The 19,340-nt window shown below is 36.4% G+C and overlaps 2 protein-coding genes across 3 annotated transcripts; one reads left to right on the forward strand and one right to left on the reverse strand.

The window, feature by feature from the left end:
- The first annotated feature begins 1,732 nt into the window (after nucleotides 1-1,732).
- On the forward strand, nucleotides 1,733-3,509 carry LOC110930111 (2-(3-amino-3-carboxypropyl)histidine synthase subunit 1). The gene has a single exon (XM_022173337.2). It carries the CDS (start codon nucleotides 1,852-1,854, stop codon nucleotides 3,262-3,264), a length of 1,413 nt encoding a protein of 470 aa, XP_022029029.1. The 5' UTR covers nucleotides 1,733-1,851; the 3' UTR covers nucleotides 3,265-3,509.
- Nucleotides 3,510-3,977: 468 nt separating this feature from the next.
- Nucleotides 3,978-9,692, reverse strand: LOC110930110 (phosphomevalonate kinase, peroxisomal). 2 transcript variants are annotated; one of them, XM_022173335.2, is made up of 11 exons: nucleotides 9,468-9,692; nucleotides 9,235-9,268; nucleotides 8,896-9,046; nucleotides 8,676-8,770; nucleotides 8,087-8,196; nucleotides 7,946-7,998; nucleotides 6,820-7,191; nucleotides 6,617-6,721; nucleotides 5,524-5,751; nucleotides 5,201-5,443; nucleotides 3,978-4,401 (listed from the first exon to the last, which is right to left on the reverse strand). In XM_022173335.2, the coding sequence occupies exons 2-11, from the start codon at nucleotides 9,240-9,242 to the stop codon at nucleotides 4,135-4,137; spliced, it is 1,632 nt and encodes a 543-aa protein (XP_022029027.1). In that variant the 5' UTR covers nucleotides 9,243-9,268; nucleotides 9,468-9,692; the 3' UTR covers nucleotides 3,978-4,134. The 2 variants fall into 2 exon arrangements, with proteins under 2 accessions (XP_022029027.1, XP_022029028.1); XM_022173336.2 differs by having other exon boundaries at nucleotides 5,321-5,443; nucleotides 9,468-9,684.
- Between the last annotated feature and the right edge of the window lie 9,648 nt (nucleotides 9,693-19,340).

Raw genomic sequence — 19,340 nt, forward strand, 5'->3', positions numbered from 1 at the left:
TGTGAAGGTTGTTGGAAAAAAACGGGGGTTGTGAAGTATATCCGAAAGGGGGTTGTGGTTGTGCACTTGCACCGCTCGAACCAGCACGAGACGGTTGCGAGCCCCGTCCCTTAGTTTTTTTCTTGGCTTTGCGGGGTTGGTTCTCCATTGCTCGGTTTGAAGTGGGTGTGGTTTGAGAGTATAAAAAATAGTGGTTTGAGAGTATAAAAAATTAGTGAAGTGGGTGTGGTTTGAGAGTATAAAAAATTAGTGGGGGGGGGGTGTGGTTATTTATATTTATTTAAAAAGTGATTTTTTTTTAAAATTTGACCGTTTAAAAATAGCCGTTCCTCAAAAATTGTGCCAATTCAACGCAGTGAACAAGTGCCGAATCCCCTCTCAGAATCGGGTCCCCGCGGTGATGGCGGCGGTGTTCCCAATCGGGGATGGGGTCACCACACCCTCTCCCCGAGAGTGCCCCGGATACCCTTATATTTTCGGGTGGTGTGAGAAAATGGCGCACCTAGTCAAAAAGTATCACTTTTCATTTGGATAGATTTGGACTAATTGATTGAAATGAAGATAATTGTGGAGTTGTGGGTCTTAGCTCACTTAAACCTAATTTGAGTAATAACAAACGAAAACAAAACTTTGCCCTTCAAACCCTCAACACCACCGCATACTCCGACAACCACCGTTCATCCTTCCACCGGAGATGGAAACCGACCACCAACTTCTCCCAACCACCACCTCCCAACCACAACAACCACCATCTCGCCAACCAAAACGCTTCATCAAAAACCAAATCCCAGACTCAATAACCACCGACCCATCCCAGAATCGGGTTTTAATTTTTGGACTAAACTGGGTTTTAATTTTTGGACTAAAATGGCACATTTTCAGCATGTCAGGGAGGAAACTAGTGTATTTTTTAAAATTGGTCTGAAATGACAAAAGTGAACAAAACACATGGACGAAAATAACAGTTAACTCTAAGTTATAGTTATGACATAAAATACATATTCAAATTAATTCATGACATAAAATAAATGTAAAAAAGTAAAATATCATATAATGGATTAAGCGGGTCAACCCGTCAATCCCGATCGGGTTGACAATACTTGACTTGTTTAGCTAAACGAGTTGCGGGTTCAACCTGAAACTGGTCCGAACCCATTTAGACTAAACTCAAATCTATGAATTTCAAGTTAGGTTCGTGTCATATTTTCGAGTCGTGTCAGAACTTCACGCCCCTAATAAAAAGAGTATCACTTTTCATTTGGATAGATCTTTCGGATAGATTTGGACTAAGAACATGTTTGGTTAAGCTTTTCCAACCAACTTATTGATTTATTGACTTAATCAAAAAACTAATAAGGAGTTTTAGTATTTGACAAATGCAAAAGTCCTTTTTAAAATGACTTTTTGAGAAGGAGAAAAAGTTATCAAAAAGTCATTTTTGAAAAGTTAGAATGTTGTGATTTTTTGAACTAACTTATTGACTTTTAGTCATTTTACATCAATAAGCTAAGCCAAGCACTTTTTAAAAAACAACTTATTAACTTATTGGTTTTTCCCATCCCATAAGCTAATTCAAACACTTTTTTTAAAAACTATTTTTCAAAAATTCATTAGTCAATAAGTCCTTTTTTCCCAAAAATCTTTTTAACTTACATAAGCTTAGCCAAACATGCCTTAATAGATTGAAATGAAGTAACACAATATAAAAGTGTTGGATAATTTTGGAGTTGTGGGTCTTAGCTCACTTAAACCTAATTTGAGTAATAACAACAAACGAAAACAAAACTTTGCCCTTCAAACCCTCAACACCACCGCATACTCCGACAACCACCGTTCATCCTTCCACCGGAGATGGAAACCGACCACCAACTTCTCCCAACCACCACCTCACAACCACAACAACCACCATCTCGCCAACCAAAACGCTTCATAAAAAACCAAATCCCAGACTCAATAACCACCGACCCATCCCTCAACGCCGCCATCTCCCTCCTCCCCTCCAACTACAACTTCGAAATCCACAAATCCATCTGGCGCATCCGCTCCACCTCCGCCAAGCGCGTCGCCCTTCAGTTCCCAGAAGGCCTCCTCATGTACTCCTTAATCATCTCCGACATCATCACCACCTTCACTGACGTCATCCAATGCCTCATCCTCGGTGACGTCACCTACGGCGCCTGTTGCGTCGACGACCTCTCCGCCGCCGCCCTTGACGCCGATCTGTTAATCCATTACGGCCACAGCTGCCTCGTTCCGTTAGATAACACCGTTATCCCCTGTCTTTATGTTTTCGTTGATATTAAAATTGACGTTAAACGGTTAGTTGACACCGTTAAGTTGAACTTTGATGATGGTTTAATAGTTAAAAAGCAGCTTATTATTGCCGGTACTATACAGTTTGGTACGGCTATTAGAGCGGCGAAATCCGAGCTTGAGGGTTCAGGGTTTAGGGTTTTGATTCCGCAATCGAAGCCGTTATCGGCTGGTGAAGTGTTGGGGTGTACTGCACCGACAGTTTCAACGAGTCAGTTGAGTGAGTTGACTCAGTTTGATGATGGGAGTGAAAGTGAGAGTGAGGTGGTTTTGATTTTTGTAGCGGACGGGCGGTTTCATTTAGAGGCGTTTATGATCGCGAACCCGAGAATTAAGGCGTTTCGGTATGACCCGTATATCGGGTCTTTGTTTCTGGAAGAGTATGATCATAAGGGGATGAAAGAGTGTAGGAAAAACGCGATTTTGAAAGCGAAAACGGCGAAGAATTGGGGGATTGTGTTGGGGACGTTAGGGAGACAGGGGAATCCGAGGATTCTTGATAGGTTGGAGAAGAAGATGGGGGAGAAAGGGTTGTCGTGGACGATTGTGTTGATGTCGGAGTTGTCTCCTGCTAGGATTGCGTTGTTTGGGGATTTGGTTGATGCGTGGGTTCAGATTGCGTGCCCGAGGTTGTCGATTGATTGGGGGGATGCGTTTGTGAAGCCGTTGTTGACAACGTTTGAAGCGGAAATTGCTCTTGGGGATTTCCCTGGTTGGTGGGAGAAGAAAGGTGCGGTTAAAGATGATTCGGGTTGTAATAACGGTGTGGATTGTTGTGGAAAGACTGAAAATTGTTGTGGCAAGAATGTCGAAGGCAATGGTTTGAAGGGTTTGGAGGAGAATGTTGTTGATTACCCGATGGATTATTATGCGCAAGATGGTGGTGAGTGGAACTCTTGTTACTCCAAGAAGCCAACTCGCCCTTCGCGTAGGAACAATGTTATGAAATGATTAGTTATTCATGGCTGTTAAGTGTTAACCACCTGCACTTTAGGGTTCTCAATTAGTGCCTGAAGTGAGGTTTTCTTTATCTTAACTGTCTGCTGGGATTATGAGGTTTGGTTATATACTTTTTGGTTTCTATATCTAGAGTTCAGTTTATTATTTTGATTTGGTTCCTTAATGTGGCTTTGGTAGCAATCTTTTGATTGTTGTAATGTTGTTCAATAGTAATGGCAAGATGTTTATCGAACGTCTCTTGTGTTTCGTTTTTTCATATTGATGATAAGTAGTCTAATGGGCATTTGTTGATATTATCATAAATTCCTAAATCCTAATGCATGTTCTGATCCTGTATGATGCTGTTGCAGTGTTGCTTTAGCTGTATTACAATACATTGATCTCTTTTCACTTTACGCTTGCCGAAAAGAACTATTGTTAATGATGTCGTAACGTGAAAATGACCAGTATACCCTTCGACAACGAACCTTAAGTCCAAAGGTCTAGTTTACATACATGAGTTCAATCACAAAAAAGATCACCATCATCACCAATGAGGATAGTTAGATGCATGAAAATGTGTTGGTATTTGTCACATTTAAGTCAAATATGATCCCAAAAGGATGAAGAGATTATGAATGGTTTATTTGATTAAAGCTTATTTGGCTGTACTAGACCATTCTTGCGTACATGAAGCTCTCGCCTCAGCTTTCGGAGCACATCACTTCTCAAAACTAATAACTCAAGACTATTTTATTTATGTGTTACAGAATTTAAAAATAATACAACAAAAGAACTTGTTCAATCTGTCTTAGGAAGGTCATACTTACTCTCAAAACAATAATATGGTAATCATGAATGAATAAACTAACAAATGGCATTTCACACGATGCTAACTGACGACATGCCCGAAGTGATTTGATTGGTTCTTGGATCAGAATTCTCTATACAAACACCGCGCGGATCTTCCCTAACCAGCAAGGCCAAAACATTGTGTGAACTCCAAGCTTTAGCCAAATTATTGCCTGAATCGCCTAAAGTAACTGCAAATACAGCATCAAATCCTCCTGCTCCAGGAACACCTGCCAACAGGACTCCACACATGTTCATGGTGGCATCTAGAAGCTCGGTTTGTGATTCGGGTTCTATCTGCAAAACCCATAAAGTAAAACCAAATTAATTGAGTAAATCATAAATTCAAGTTGTATACTGCAAGAGAAATGTGGCAATTTCAACCCATTTACTTAAGAAATGGTCAATGCGTGTTATGTTGTTGTATATCTGATAGGTCAAACCGGTAAACTAAAAGAATTAGTTAAAAATCGAACAAGTCAAGTGGGTCAAACGGGTTAGAAGTGTATTTTTAATGCATAAAGCCTCCTAAATCATGGAGTAAAATACCATTTTCGTCCCTGAGGTTTGGCCAGTTTGCGACTTTCGCCCAAAGGTTTGTTTTTTCGCATGTGGATCCAAAAGGTTTGAAATCTTGCCATTTTCATCCGGCTCGTTAACTCCATCCATTTTTCTCCGTTAAGTTAGGGGTATTTCCGTCTTTTTTGTTAACTTAAAGGGCAATTCGGTTTTTTTCACTTTATGTACAAGCATTTAGCATATAATGTACAAGTATTCAAAAGACCGAATTGCCCTTTAAGTTAACAAAAAAAGACGAAAATACCCCTGAATTAACGGAGAAAAATGGATGGCGTTAACAAGCCAGATGAAAATGACAAGATTTCAAACCTTTTGGATCCACATGCGAAAAAAAAAACAAATCTTTGGACGAAAGTCGCAAAACTGGCCAAACCTCAAGGACGCAAATGGCATTTTACTCTAAATCATGTCATTCAACAATTTGATAATTATAACAGTGATCATATCTTGCACACTATTATTCATAAAACAGTTCAACTTTATGGATAAAAAGTGCTTTGAGTCAACCCAACCTTACCCGTTTCCACTTGTTAAAAAACGACTCATTTTGACCTGAACACGTTTGACCCGCTACCAAAGCACATGGTCCATTTTTTACACGATGAAGATGTCCAAAAGAAGTGAAAAGAGTATTTACAGGGATCCCTGCAGCCATTCCCATCAGCTTCATCTCAGACCTAATGTTAAGCATCGCATCCCTAGCTCCAAATAACGCTTTCACAATTTCTTGACCGACTGCTTCACTGGCTTGCTCTACCCACTGTCACGCAACACGGGTCTCCGAGATTAGAAACATAAAAAATAATAAAAAACCAAGTTCGGTAACAGTTTATGGACCACCTTCTCTGATTGATACATGCTGCAGCTGTAAATGACACTTTTATATATTTCCCAATAATCTTCCGCCAATTTACTCAATAAAGATAATTGTGCTTCAAGTTTCGTATTTGCCCCTGATAAGCGTTTCCATGTATCCGATGAATGTTGAGGGTCTGATGTCTGCCATTTTTTGACAGCGCCGACCATAGACGGAGTAGATGATCCTCCGGTACCTGGTTCACCTAGCAACTATAGTTTGCATGAGGGTTGGTTACAAATTATATCGGTAAGAAGCCTTCTGATATAAATTGCACGGTCCGCATGTTTAACAATGTTAATATGTAATATTATTGAAATTATAAATATTACAAAATAACTTGAGTTACTGTAGCGTCCATCACATCGGAGCTACAATAACTTTTTTTTTTCTTTTGGTTTTTGTCTTCTTTTTATTTTAACCCCTCAATTTTCAGTTTTTACACTTACACTCCCTTAACTTTCTAAAAACTTTATGAAATGTCATTTTCACCCCCTCGAGTTTTGAGTGCTTATTTGTATCCAAAAACTTTATGAAATGTCATTTTGACCCCCCTTGAGTTTTAAGTGCTTATTTGTATATATGTACGTGTCGGTATAAATTCAAGTTGGTTTACGTTTGGATGAAAATTTTGTCGGGTCAAATATAATACGTTTTTTGCGCATATTTTTATGTATGTTTTCAGTTGGTCTATGTTTTGACGTAAATGCTGTTTGGAAACGACCTGGGTCAAATATAACACGCTTTCATTAGACAGTATAAATTCGAGTTACTTTACGTTCGATGCCGCCGCAACGCGGTACCATCCTTTAACTTATAAACACTATAATTTCTTGTGTTTAGACGTAATCTTTTAGGAAATAAGTCGGGTAAAATATAAAACGTTTTCGTGCTTATTTTTATGTACGTTTTCAATGGTCTACGTTTTGACGTAAGTTTTGTTTAGAAATCAGTCGGGTCAAATATAATACGTCTTCATTAGACGGTATAAATTCGTGTTACTTTACGTTTCAATGCCGCCGTAACGCGCAGGGGAAATTTACTAGTTAAGCATGAAATGATAATTCAGTCATTTACCAGATTCATTAATGGCGGTAAGGAAAACTTAGTCCTCTCATGATCCCACTTGCCCTTTAAGACATCGGCAACCACATCTTCTAGCGGCATAGCCCTGATTGCATTCTGCAACTCACAAAGATCATGTGAGAATATTCCGAATCTACTTTTTCTTTGAGCTTAGTAGTGAGAGAGAGAGAGAGAGAGAGAGAGAGAGAGAGTACCTGAGCAGAAGAAATAACTTGGGGTGAAAACCGTACATAACGGTGGCTTCCATAAACAGCTGAACTGACATCAAAGCCACTACCAACTTTCCCCTGAGCCATACAATGAGCCGTTTGGGCTATAATATGCACCACATCCAAATTTTCTTGATGTTGGGCCCCGCTATACGATGAGAGATTAACCACCCCAAGGTAATGTAGTAGAGCAGCAACCACTGATGTCGTCATAGCAGCAGACGAACCCAGACCAGTTTTTGCAACTTCAGGCTTGGAGTTTTGACCGTCTGACTGTTCGGTGTTGAATGTAATTGAAGAAAATGGCGGGAGAGATGCTAATGATTCCGGCGTTAACGGGAGCCCACGTGCTTCAATCTGTATAATGAAAAGATACAGAAACAATATTTTTCAGATTTATTAAATGTCTTACTGATAATAGATTATTGATAATCGAAATATCATTGTTAAAAAATATGACAGCGTAGATAACTAGTGAAGGAACTTATTGGGACCTCCGCTGCACTGCACCAATGTTTTAAAAACCGGTTTTAAAATCATATCGGGTTGGGCTCTGAAATGGTTCAACCGGTTGAACCGGGTTGTACCGGACGGTTTAACCGGGTTATTAGTTAACCCTATAATTCCATATAATAGAAATTCATCTAAAAAAATATCTCAATTAGGATTTATCTAACTAATCATGGTTTTATCTAAAAAAACTATTTTCTTGTAAAATATTAAGCATTTTAATAGCATTTTTATTACTTATAAAAATATTCTATTGGGGATTATAGTTCCAACAGCGATGGAATATTGGAATGAAAGTCACTAGATTAATTACCAAAAATATGGAAGGTTAGTATTACCTTAATATCATATTTTATTAAAATTTAAAAAACAAATTTTAAGATAATGCAAACCGGTTCAACGATTTGAACCAGTAGAAACGGATTTACCGCCGGTACATAAGACATACCGTATTCTGGTTTTACCGGCCTTTATCATACCGGGCCCGTGTCCGGTATCCGGTATTGCCAGCCGGTTCATACCAGTATCTAAATCATTGCCCTGCACCCTATAAGTTCCGTCCTATCATAGGTTTGTTAGTTATGTGGTGAAAAAGGAGCACCTCATTCCGGTAGGAGTAGAAGTCATTGCTGCCTAAAATTGTAATATCAAAACCTGCTCAACTAATTGCGTATTAGACTTTAGATTATGAAGACATCCATCCTGAATGCAAAATAATAACCAAAAAATTTCCGAAATTCACCTTGCAAAAGAAGTTTCTGCAGTAAATCCTTCTTGTCGTTATCAAATGTTGAGTATGCTGCTGCAACTGCATATTGCACTGCATATTCCACAAAAGGGTTTCTTGCTTCACTGAGAAACAAAACACAATTGTTGTTAGTGATGCTTAAGAGTTGAGGTGGCAAAACAAGCAAGTTGGGTAACGGGTCAAAATACATTTTGTACAGGTGGGTTGACTAAAAACCATAGTTGTTAATGGCGAATAGTGACAAATAGCGATAATGTACCTATATGCTACATAGCGAATAGTGATGAATAGCAGGCACTATTTTATAAATAGCGATACACTAGAATTTTTTTTATATGTATATCATATCAAAAGACCCTGGTATATACGATATTTTACATGTATATTTAACAAAAACCTATAATCCAGCTATTTTATAGCTATATTTAATCGCTATTTATATTTAAAAAAAAAAACTAAAATCCCGCTATTTACGGCTACATACCCTGTAGCGACCTTCTACCTATACGCTACGCATTGACAACTATGCTAGAAACATTTGGTGTGTAATTATTATGTTAATGGTCTATCTTACAATACTTGCCTTGATGTGCACTGAAGAGCAAAGTGCTTTAATGACATTTTGTACATGGTTTCCCGACCCATTTGGGGAGAAGTTAACTTCAGATCCGTCCATGACTGAAAAGCGACACATAATGAATCAAATATTTTCATCATAGTAATTGAAATCATAGAGCTCATGTAAGTAACAGTTGAACAAATAATCTTCAAAACGATCAAAATCTTAAACAAAAAATACCCACCCAAGCCCAACTGTCTGGTCTAAGTTCATCATAAAGCGGTTTAACAATCGCATAGAATCGCGCATTTGTACTTAACACAATCCCTGCATTAGGCCTCTCCAAAACCAAGTAACCTCCAGTAATCAGAACTTTCCCAGGAGCAGATGCAACCCTAACAAAACAGTAATAAAACAACAAACTCAACTATCATTCTTGATCATCCAAATTCGATATAAAGATACCCGAGTCATACATATCAGATACAGCAAAACTTAATAACAACAACAAGTAACATGTTCAAAATGAATATGACAGTGCATTACGAAAGTTCACAACTTTAGCCAGTGATAGCAGACTTACACTGCCATTTCTTCTGGAACGTTCTTGATCCCACCTGTAACAAGTGAGATTATGATGAAATTAATCAATATAAATCAATCAATGAATCATAGATGATCGATTCAATACAATAATAATAATTCAATAAAAATGTCAAAATGGGTATGAGATTTTTGCATCTAGGAGTGGAAGTGTTGACAATAGGGGTCTTCAAATAGGATCAAATTGATCACAGAAGTTATTGAAATAAATACCTGGAAAAGAAGTAGCAGGAATGAAGTCGCTGTTGTAGGTCAATACGAGGCGAACGATCCGATGCTGTTTCGGCTTCTTATTTCAGTTTGGTAACAAAATCAACTAATCCTTTTTCAATGTCCAACAAATCCAACAAAACCTTACCCGGGTACAAGAGGACATCCGGGCTATCTATGTTTGCGATCGCTAGTATGACTCGTGATCTGGCCCGTCACAAATTCTAGTTGAAACCCGATAAAACCCAAATTCTAGAGGAAACCCACCGTGATAAAAACCCTACCTCGCACATGATATTTTGTTACGAACAAAACTTCAACTGACGACCACCCAGGGAAACTGGGGTACCACTAAAGCGCTGCCAATTTGGTTAACTAATCATGATTTACATCTAGGGCCGTTCAAACCGCTCGGCGCTCACTCGGAAATTGCTCGAAAAATGCTCGTTCGACTTGAGACTCGGTTGTAAACGAGTTGCTCTGTTTGGTTCAGTTTGTAAACGAACCAAGCATGAGCAAAGGTCCGCTTGGCTCGGTTCGGCTCGAATTATTATTTTTAGTGTATATACACACACATACATATATACATAATTATGAATTATATTTATAGTTTTATATACACCACTTTATTAGATTTTGGTCAATTATATACAAATTTACATCTATATCTATACGTACTAGTCCAATCACACTAATAAAAAATTAACACCAAACCTAAAGTTAGACAACTGAATCGCTAAATGACAGTCTGATCATCACCTCAATGTCTTATCTTGTTACCCTAAGTTGGTCGTCTCCTGCTCCCAACGTCATTGTTCATGCAATTTGATCATCGCCCCCTCGACCACAACATTATTATTCATAAGAAAATAATTATGCCATAAAATGTGCTTGTTTTTAAAGACATAAAAACTTGAGACCTAACATTGTCACTGTCTCTCTCCGCAAATTTAAATAGGGCAACACAACTGTCAAAATCGTTCGAAGTTCGCTCGACGCTCGCTCGAAATATTCATTGCTTGGAAAATGCTCGTTTGATTTGAGGCTCGGTTTTAAGTGTGCCGCTCCACTCGGTTCGGTTTATAAACGAGTTAAGTACGAATAAAGGCCCACTCAATTCGGCTTGTGAACAACCCTATTCAGTGGCGGAGCTTGACCAAAAGTTGCGGGGGGGGGGGGGAGTCATGGGACCAATTTTTTTTTCCTATCGCTATGTTTCGGGTTATATGTTCGGGTCGGATATTTGGTTCGGGTTGGGTCAAACAATACATTCAAATGAGGCGCTCCTACTCATAAAAAATGCTATATATTGTTTAACAACAATAAAGACCAAATATTTATAATGATGCTAGATAAATGTTAAGTACCTGGACGAAAAACTACAACTCAGCCCAATGATTTTTAAGATAAATGTTTAGTACCTTTAAGACCTTTAAGATAAGAAAAACCCTCAACTTAGATTTATATATAAAGTAGTAACAAACTTTACTTAAAGTTTAGCCTGTTCACATTTTTTTTACTCAATACAAAAAATATGTATAAATATTTTTGACAATCAACTTTGTAGGGGCAGGGGAATTTTAGGCAAAATAATTGGCGGGGACAGACTTACATAATTTTAAAATTTTCAGACGAAAAAACGGAAATATTACACTTCTAACCTTAAAAGCTACCACTGACCCTATTTACATCTTGAACTTTTAGTTAATTTCTTTTGTCTTTTTGGTTAATACTGAATTTGATTTTCTTTTTATAGTTATAATATATAAGGTTTTATATAAATTAAAAGTGTTAAATACAAATAGATTTAAAGTTCTAAGGTTGCAAAGGCATCTAACTCGCCACCCTGTGAATTGTTGCGAGTTGGCCGAGTACACTGCCGCAACCTACCCCGGTTGTGGAGCGAGGTGCCTGAGCGGGTTGGTAAACTCGGGAGAAGGAGATGAAGGTTGCTCAGCTTGTCACCCTTCACTATCAATTTGAACCTTGTTACCAAATTAGGTGAGTGGTAAGAAGGTGATGTGCACAATTTATGATAATACAATACATTATGAAATACAATACATTATGATAAGCAGAAAAACCACACTGAAATTTATTTTTATTTTTCATTAATTACATAGAGACGGTGTGACCACAAAATAACCCGGCATCTATTTTTTAGTAGCAACAAAAAAAAATTATTTTAAACTCTTATAACTCTATTTAAATGAATACTTGTACGGGTACTGTTGTTGTTCCAACGTTACTTGCTCAGTTCGTCACAGTAAAGATAAAAAAAAATATTTGTATTCGACCCATTTGATTTTGTATAAAACTTTTATTGAATCATAGATAAAAATATGTACGTCTTAAAAGGATAGCGATACACGTATTTTACAATAGTTTTTTATTAGTTTTAAAATCTTAATTTTATTTATAGATAAAACATAGAAAATTTTAAATAAAGATGACAGAGGTTAAGTTGATAAATTTATATTAATTTCATATATAAATAAATAGAAGTTATATATATTTATGTATAATATATTGATTATACATAAGAAAAAAATGAGAATTAAATAAATTATATAGTACTACAAAAAGCAACTTAAGACACCATGGTTTGAATCACACCCCTTCAAAAAGACAGAACCATTCAAACCACTTTCAAATGTATCATACCCCTTACAAAAAAAGTCACAACTTTAAAATACATCACACTCCTTCAAAAAGGCACAACCCTTCAAAATACTTTGAAATATATCACATCCTTTACAAAAAGTCACAACTTTTACATATATCACACTCTTACAAAAAGTCACAACCCTTCAAACAACTTTTAAATGTAACACACTCTTTAAAAACAAGTCACAACTTTTAAATATATCACACCTCTTCAAAAAGTCATAACTCTCTAAACTACTTTTAAATAATACCCTTTATTTAACACACATACACTTTTAATTAACACATACCCCTTTGTCTACCATACATACTTCTTTAGTAATATTATAAAATTACTATATGTTAATATTAATAATTAATAATTAATAATTAATAATTAATAATTAATATTAATAATTAATAATTAATAATTATTAATAAATGAAGTTAAATGGTTATATATTAATAAATGAAGTTATAATAGGTAAAGGATCCTGTACAAAGTCATACTTTTGTAAGAAGTGTGAGAAATAATTTGGTGATGACAAGTGTCCTCTATCTTAATTAATTCAAAAGGGTATATTAGTAATTTACCTTTCTTATCAATTAATTGAGTTTCAAGATAACTGAAAAAAAAACTGTCGTCCTATTTTTTTGCAAGATCCAATTCGATTTTCACCTACGTATCATTTCTTCATCATCTTAATCGCAACATCTTTTAATCGTATATTGTTCATATCTTCTTTTCATCATCTTTAAATTGCAATACAATGTTTTTTGGATTCCAGATAAAACACCATGACTTGAATCATAGTCAATGTCTCCAGAATGTATCCAGATGGTTTAAAACACCACGCCATGAACAATGTCTACAAAGAAAACACCATGACTTGAATCATACTCATGGTGTTTTAAATTCTGGGAATGTTTTGTATTGATTCTCCAGATGTTAATACACCATGGATGTAATCACAATACAATGTTTTTTGGATTCCAGATAAAACACCATGACTTGAATCGTAGTCATGGTGTTTTAAAATCTGGGAATGTTTTGTATTGATAAAACACCATGACTTGAATCATAGATGTTTAAAACACCACGCAATGAACAATGTCTCCAAATAAAACACCATGACTTGAGTCATAATCATGGTGTTTTAAAATCTGGGAATGTTTTGTATTGATAAAACACCATGCCTTGAGTCATAGATGTTTAAAACACCACGCCATGAACAATGTTTCCAGATAAAACACCATAACTTGAATCATAGATGTTTAAAACACCACGCCATGAACAATGTCTCCAGATAAAACACCATGACTTGAATCATAGTCATGGTGTTTACGATTTTTATACAATGTCTTCAGATAAAATACCATGACTTGAATCATAGATGTTTAAAACACCACGCCATGAACAACGTCTCCAGATAAAACACCATGACTTGAATCATAGTCAATTTATCCAGTTGTTTTAAAACACCATGCCATGAATCTGATTACAGTTCTCGTTATGATAATGTATGACGAATATGCAACCAAAGACCTCCTACAATTAAGGTGAATCATTAATTCCGATATTTAAGGAAAAAGGAGTAAATGTAGGAGTTTTTTGGTCGTGTATGATATGGTTACCATATTTCAAACATTGAAAAAGACACTATTGCCCTTCAATTTTACATAAGGTCCCTCTAATTAAAACACAATTTACATTTTTATACTCTATTGATCTCAACCATTAGATCAAATATCCAATGGTTTAAAACACTTCTTACCCTTCTTACATTTTAGACACTTTTTACCATATCCCTACCCAGTTATAATAATATAATAACATATAGTTTTTTTAATACTTTTATTATTTTAATATTATAATAATAGTTATTTTCTTTACTTTTTAACTTTAATCCTTTTTTTTAATATCAGGGGTTGGGATAAGCTTGGTGTCAACCGATATCGAACCAGTACTGGTATCGAAAATACCGGGACGGTCCTGTTTGGTATCAGTACATGAAGGTAAAAACCGGCACTAATACAGAAAGCGCCAAAAGTTGGTGCCGGATTGATATTGTAAATATTTTGGTTCGAAAAATTTAGTGCTGCTACCCGGTACCATTTGCTCACCCCTGATCACAGTTATCGTACGAACAACGGTATTGTACAACTTTTTTTGTTGATTTTCTTCAACTTTTAATTTTTTTCTTTTTTTAGTTTCAGAGGTAGGGATGAGCTCGGTGCCAACCGATACAAAATCGGTACTGATACCGAAAATACCGGTTACGGTACCGGTATATGAAGGTAAAAGACGGTAGCGAACCGGTACTAGGAACGCCAAAAGTCGGTACCGAATTGGTACTTAAGATATTTCGGTTCGGCAAATTTGGTACCGGTACCTAGAACAATTTGCTAATCTCTGACCACGGGTTTCATACAAACAACATCGTTGCCATACAACTTTTTCGGTTGATTTTCTTTCGGTTATCTTTTAGCGTTTTTTCTACATTTTCTTTTTATTTTTGTTAGCAGTTCCATTTGCAACACGCTCGTAGTAATTTCAAAACACATATAAACACAGACTAAATAACAAAAGAAATTCACCGCAACGCGGCGAACTTCTTTAAACTAGTATATACATAATAAAAAAACTCAAACTAACAATCGCACAGCATCATAATGTGCATCAACATCAAATTAATTTAAAACAAATTAAATAATGTTGTGTAATAACTAGAATCTATTAGCAATGTATAGAAGAGAATGGGAGTACAAGAGATGAATTTCTTATTGATATCACATACAAAATACATGAGCCACTATATATATATAGGCTATGACATTAATACAAACATAAATATGACATGGCGGTTAGAAATGTGGATAGTCACTAATAATGGATGCATTCATAACACTCCCCCTTGACTATCGACATGATGATATACTATTCTTTAATACGCTTGGTGATGCTGCCTCGTTAAAAACCTTGCTAGGAAAACCCAGTGGGACAAAACCTCAGCTAAGGGAAAAAGAGTGCAGCTCGTATTGTCTCCCCCTGATACTTCTGGATCAGGTATGTTGCCTCATTAAGGAAAAAGAGTACATACACTGTGTATATTATGGGTACATTACTCCCCCTCAATTTTACTTGTATATCTTGATGATGTTGAATCCAATCTTCTGTGACAATTGCTTGACTTGATATTTGGCGTAGTGTTCTTTGATTTAAGTGTTGTTGTCTACATTGTCTTCATACAGTATGGCTTGAGCTTCTCTTGATCAACTCTAATCTACATACTTCTTAAATATGCTGAAATCTTCGACCTTCATAACTTGTATCTGGATTGAGATCGAACTCTATGCAAGTCTAATATATATCAATCATAACCCAGGACGCCATATTGTTCTTGTGGAACTATCCCGTGTCTCGAGATTGTAAATATGTCAAATAATTATTTAATGCGCTTTATAATTCTGCCTCGTTAAAAACCATGCCAGGAAAACCCAATGGGACAAAACCGTAGCTAAGGGAAAAGAGTGCACTACGCATTATACATAATTAACAACATGATTTATGATGATTTTAAATTAGTACTTCGGGACCTATAAGATAAACTGATACTACTGGATCAGTTATGTTGTCTCGTTAAAAACCTTACCAAGAAAAACCCAATGGGAAAAACTTAGTGAAGGGAAAAAGAGTGCAACATTTGAGATTAGAACTGTAATCTTACCAATACAACGTAATATCAGATGTCATCTTGTTTGCAAGATATGTCAATGCTCTGATCGCAATTAAGTATGGTACTTCTTGACTAAGTAGTTCAACATCCTTTTCTTGGGGTTGATAAGAATAATTTTTCTATGTCAATCGATCAGACAATCGTTCATGTTCTCAACGAATGAGCTTTTTCTATATAACATCTTCTAGATGTAGTCAGATTGATGAGCAAAAATAGTACATATATACTCGAAACTACAGGTCGAGGATAACTACACTTTGTAAAGGTCATTCAAAATTTTCCTCTTTAGTTTGAGAGTTCCCTCTCGATAATGTAACACCTCGAAAATTCCTGTCCAATTGAATAAAGACACATGTCCTCCGTGACAGACATGTCAGAAAAACCGGATTTAATAAAGAGATGTGGTAGGATTTCTAATAAAAAGGGGTGCCATGTTATTTAAAATACCTCTGAACGACCCAAGGGCGACACGTTATTAAATCACCTCTGAGCGACCCAAATTTTATAAATCCCAAGATCCTTAAATCAATTGATGATCATCTCATTCGATAACCGGTTGCTCTTGAATAAATAAAGTTCCATCTTTATTAAGGGCTATGGAATTATAGGTTGTTACTACTCATAAATTTAATAAAATTCTTATGAATAAGAATTGTTATAAGCTTGGCCAATTTCTATAAAATTCCAAGACTCATTTCTTTGAATCTCCGTCAACATACAAGTCCTTTATTAAGTTGATATGAATGGGAACATGTAAGAAGAAGTAAGGCATGCAATGGCTGGTCTTGAAGGTCCCACATCTGAAAAGAGACAGCATGTTTCGGGTATTGTGGTTGCATGGTCAAGACTTAAAAGTTTGCAAACTTTTGTCTTCTGGCCATCGCTTACGGACCGCAAGGCCCTTGGCTTACGGTCCGTAAGCAGGGTACCTGGGAATGTTCCGCATGGATCGGTTACGGACCACAAAGCCCTAGGCTTACGGTCCGTAAGGTGGGCACCTGAACCATGTTTCAGTAAAGTCTGTTACGGACCGCAAGTCATGTAGCATACGGTCCGCAAGAGGTCCTTACGGACCGTAAGGCCTCAAGCTTACGGTCCGTAAGACCGTCGCTGGCAGTATGTTTTGGACAACTGCCTGTCCAGCCCTTTAACCGACTTAAAACGTAAAATTCTGATTCTATGGGCTTCCTAGGCAGTACATAGACCCTTAGGGACATTTGGGTTGATCTTGTAACTACCCTAGACTTGCTTGTCAAGATCTTGGAGCTTCTAGTTCACTATATAAAGAGCTTGAAGTGTGACCATATGAACTTGCTCATTTGGAACTTTGGCTAAAAGCTCTCTGGAACTCCTCTGGTCACCAACACATTTTCTTAGGCTCTCTAATCCATCTTAGGACTCTTGTAAGTGTCCTTAACCATCTTTAATCCTTTCTAGCTTAGTTAATTAAGTAAAAGTCAAACCGTCGTAATTAAGGTTTGACTTCGTGATTAAGCATAATGTGCTTTGTCTAATCACGAATTAAAGATACCTTTAGGAAGGTAATTAAGTGGGTAACAAACCCTTGAAAGGGTATTTCCAGATCCCCACTCTAAGCATGCTAATTGTCGAGTCAAAGCTAATTATAAAAAAGTCAACAGAATGCTTAATTTCGAATTAACGCATAATTAGCAATGTAGGTTGTATGTAACCTGTTTGAACATTAATATAACTTGGTAATAAGTATAAGAACCTGTTCCAACATGTTCAACTCGACAATTTTCTGTTTAGACCCGGTTCGGAACCGAAAGTCGCATAGTTTGACTTTCGCTTTGACTTTCAGTTCTGACCCGTTTTAGTTAAGATTAAAAATACCTTAGAGCTTCTTTTGAACCTATTAACATGTTAGTATATCCTCCTGTGATCATACAATGTGGTTCATTAGATATCTTGTTCATATGCATGTTTCCGTTAAATGCCCATATGTTGACCATTATGCCCGAATGTCCAAAAATTATAATTTTTGAAAATGTAAAAGGATAGACACCTTAGTTACTGAAATATAAAGTTGTCCCCAAAATTTGACATCAGTTTGAGGTCTAGATTAAGAGTTATGCTCGTTAGCGTAATTAGAAGCTTTCTTAATAAATAATTAGCGTATTTAACGCATAACCTATCTAAACCCGAATTTTAGACCAAAACTTTATACCCACTGTTATATAATAATATTTTGGGAATTTTAAAGATTTTTATTCATTTTTAGGCTGAGCATAACTAGAGGTTCTAAGCTTATTTCGGCTTATGCCGATTTTACCCTTTACGGTCATAAAATGAGTTTTACATAACCTTTTGACCCTAAACCTTTTTCCTACTGATTTGTTATATTAGATATGATATTTTGAGCCTTCTGGAAATAAAAAAAAATATCAGCTTTCCTTTTAAACCCGGAAATGGCTCCAAATCGCCTTTTTAGGCATTTTTACGACATAGTATATGTCAGAACGAGTTTATATATAAAAGGTCTAATACCTACTGATATATTTTATAAAAATATATATTATAACAGTAGACTAAAGTTGGAAACTCAGATTTTCCGTTTTTACCCTTTTAACCTATGTAAAATTACCAAAATGCCCTTATGAGGCATAAATGGCGTATAAAAACATTTGGGGCATATTTGGACATACCTTACTGATATTACAATATATTTTGGTGTATATAATCTCAGGAAAACTTGCATATGACTTATATGGTTACTCGTTACGCACTTTCGCGTTCGGATCGGCTTATGTGACTAGTTCACGCATATTAGCCGAAACGGGTCAAACCATATCATCTAAGTCTCAAAATTCAGAATGTGTTTAGTTTACCCATATTATACAAGTATCCAAGCTTGTAGGATCTAAATCACATTCCTTCCCGGTTTTCGCATTCCTCACGATTAAACCATATTTATTCTTCGAAACTAACCGGTCTAAGCTTAGGCTATGTTAAAAGACCCGTTAGGATTCTAATAGGTTATTATAACCTTCGTTCCAGAATAGGAGCCCAGTAAAAGACACGTGCATTTTTTGCTTTTGTGGTTTATACTTGCTCAGGTAAATACTTTTAACTTATTTTCCCTTATACGGGCTTGGGGGTACGGTATATAAAATACCGCTTGGTCGGGCGATTGACCCCATCTCATTACTAGTTGGGTATTATCAATGGGACCCGTTTAAAAACCTGGTGTTGTTTGTTTTTATGCCTTTGGGAGCTTAATGACCATGTCCCGGATATCCTTGGCATCATTTTTGGCCACGACCTTGACACCCGGGTGTAGGCGTACACCCGGTATTATGTCCATTATTTTTAAGGTATTAACGCTGGCTTCCCGCCGCGGACTTATACCATGTGGTGTGTCATTTAACCTTAAACCCGATACGACTCGGGCGACTGAACGGTTAACAAACATGTAAATCTTTTACAAGTTTAACTCTGATTAAATATTCCCAAGTTATAAAATGTTTTGTGC

This window comes from Helianthus annuus, chromosome 3, assembly GCF_002127325.2.
Source record: "Helianthus annuus cultivar XRQ/B chromosome 3, HanXRQr2.0-SUNRISE, whole genome shotgun sequence".
NCBI lineage: Eukaryota > Viridiplantae > Streptophyta > Magnoliopsida > Asterales > Asteraceae > Helianthus > Helianthus annuus.

What these genes read in the sequence shown, in the direction of transcription:
- LOC110930111 (XM_022173337.2), top strand. Translation starts at nt 1,852, where the DNA reads ATGGAAACCGACCACCAACTTCTCCCAACCACCACCTCACAACCACAA.
- LOC110930110 (XM_022173335.2), bottom strand. An exon ending in GACCAGACAGTTGGGCTTGG is followed by an intron (nt 8,771 to 8,895) that starts GTGGGTATTTTT and finishes GTCGCTTTTCAG; the next exon opens with TCATGGACGGATCTGAAGTT. An exon ending in TACCGCCATTAATGAATCTG is followed by an intron (nt 5,752 to 6,616) that starts GTAAATGACTGA and finishes TGCAAACTATAG; the next exon opens with TTGCTAGGTGAACCAGGTAC.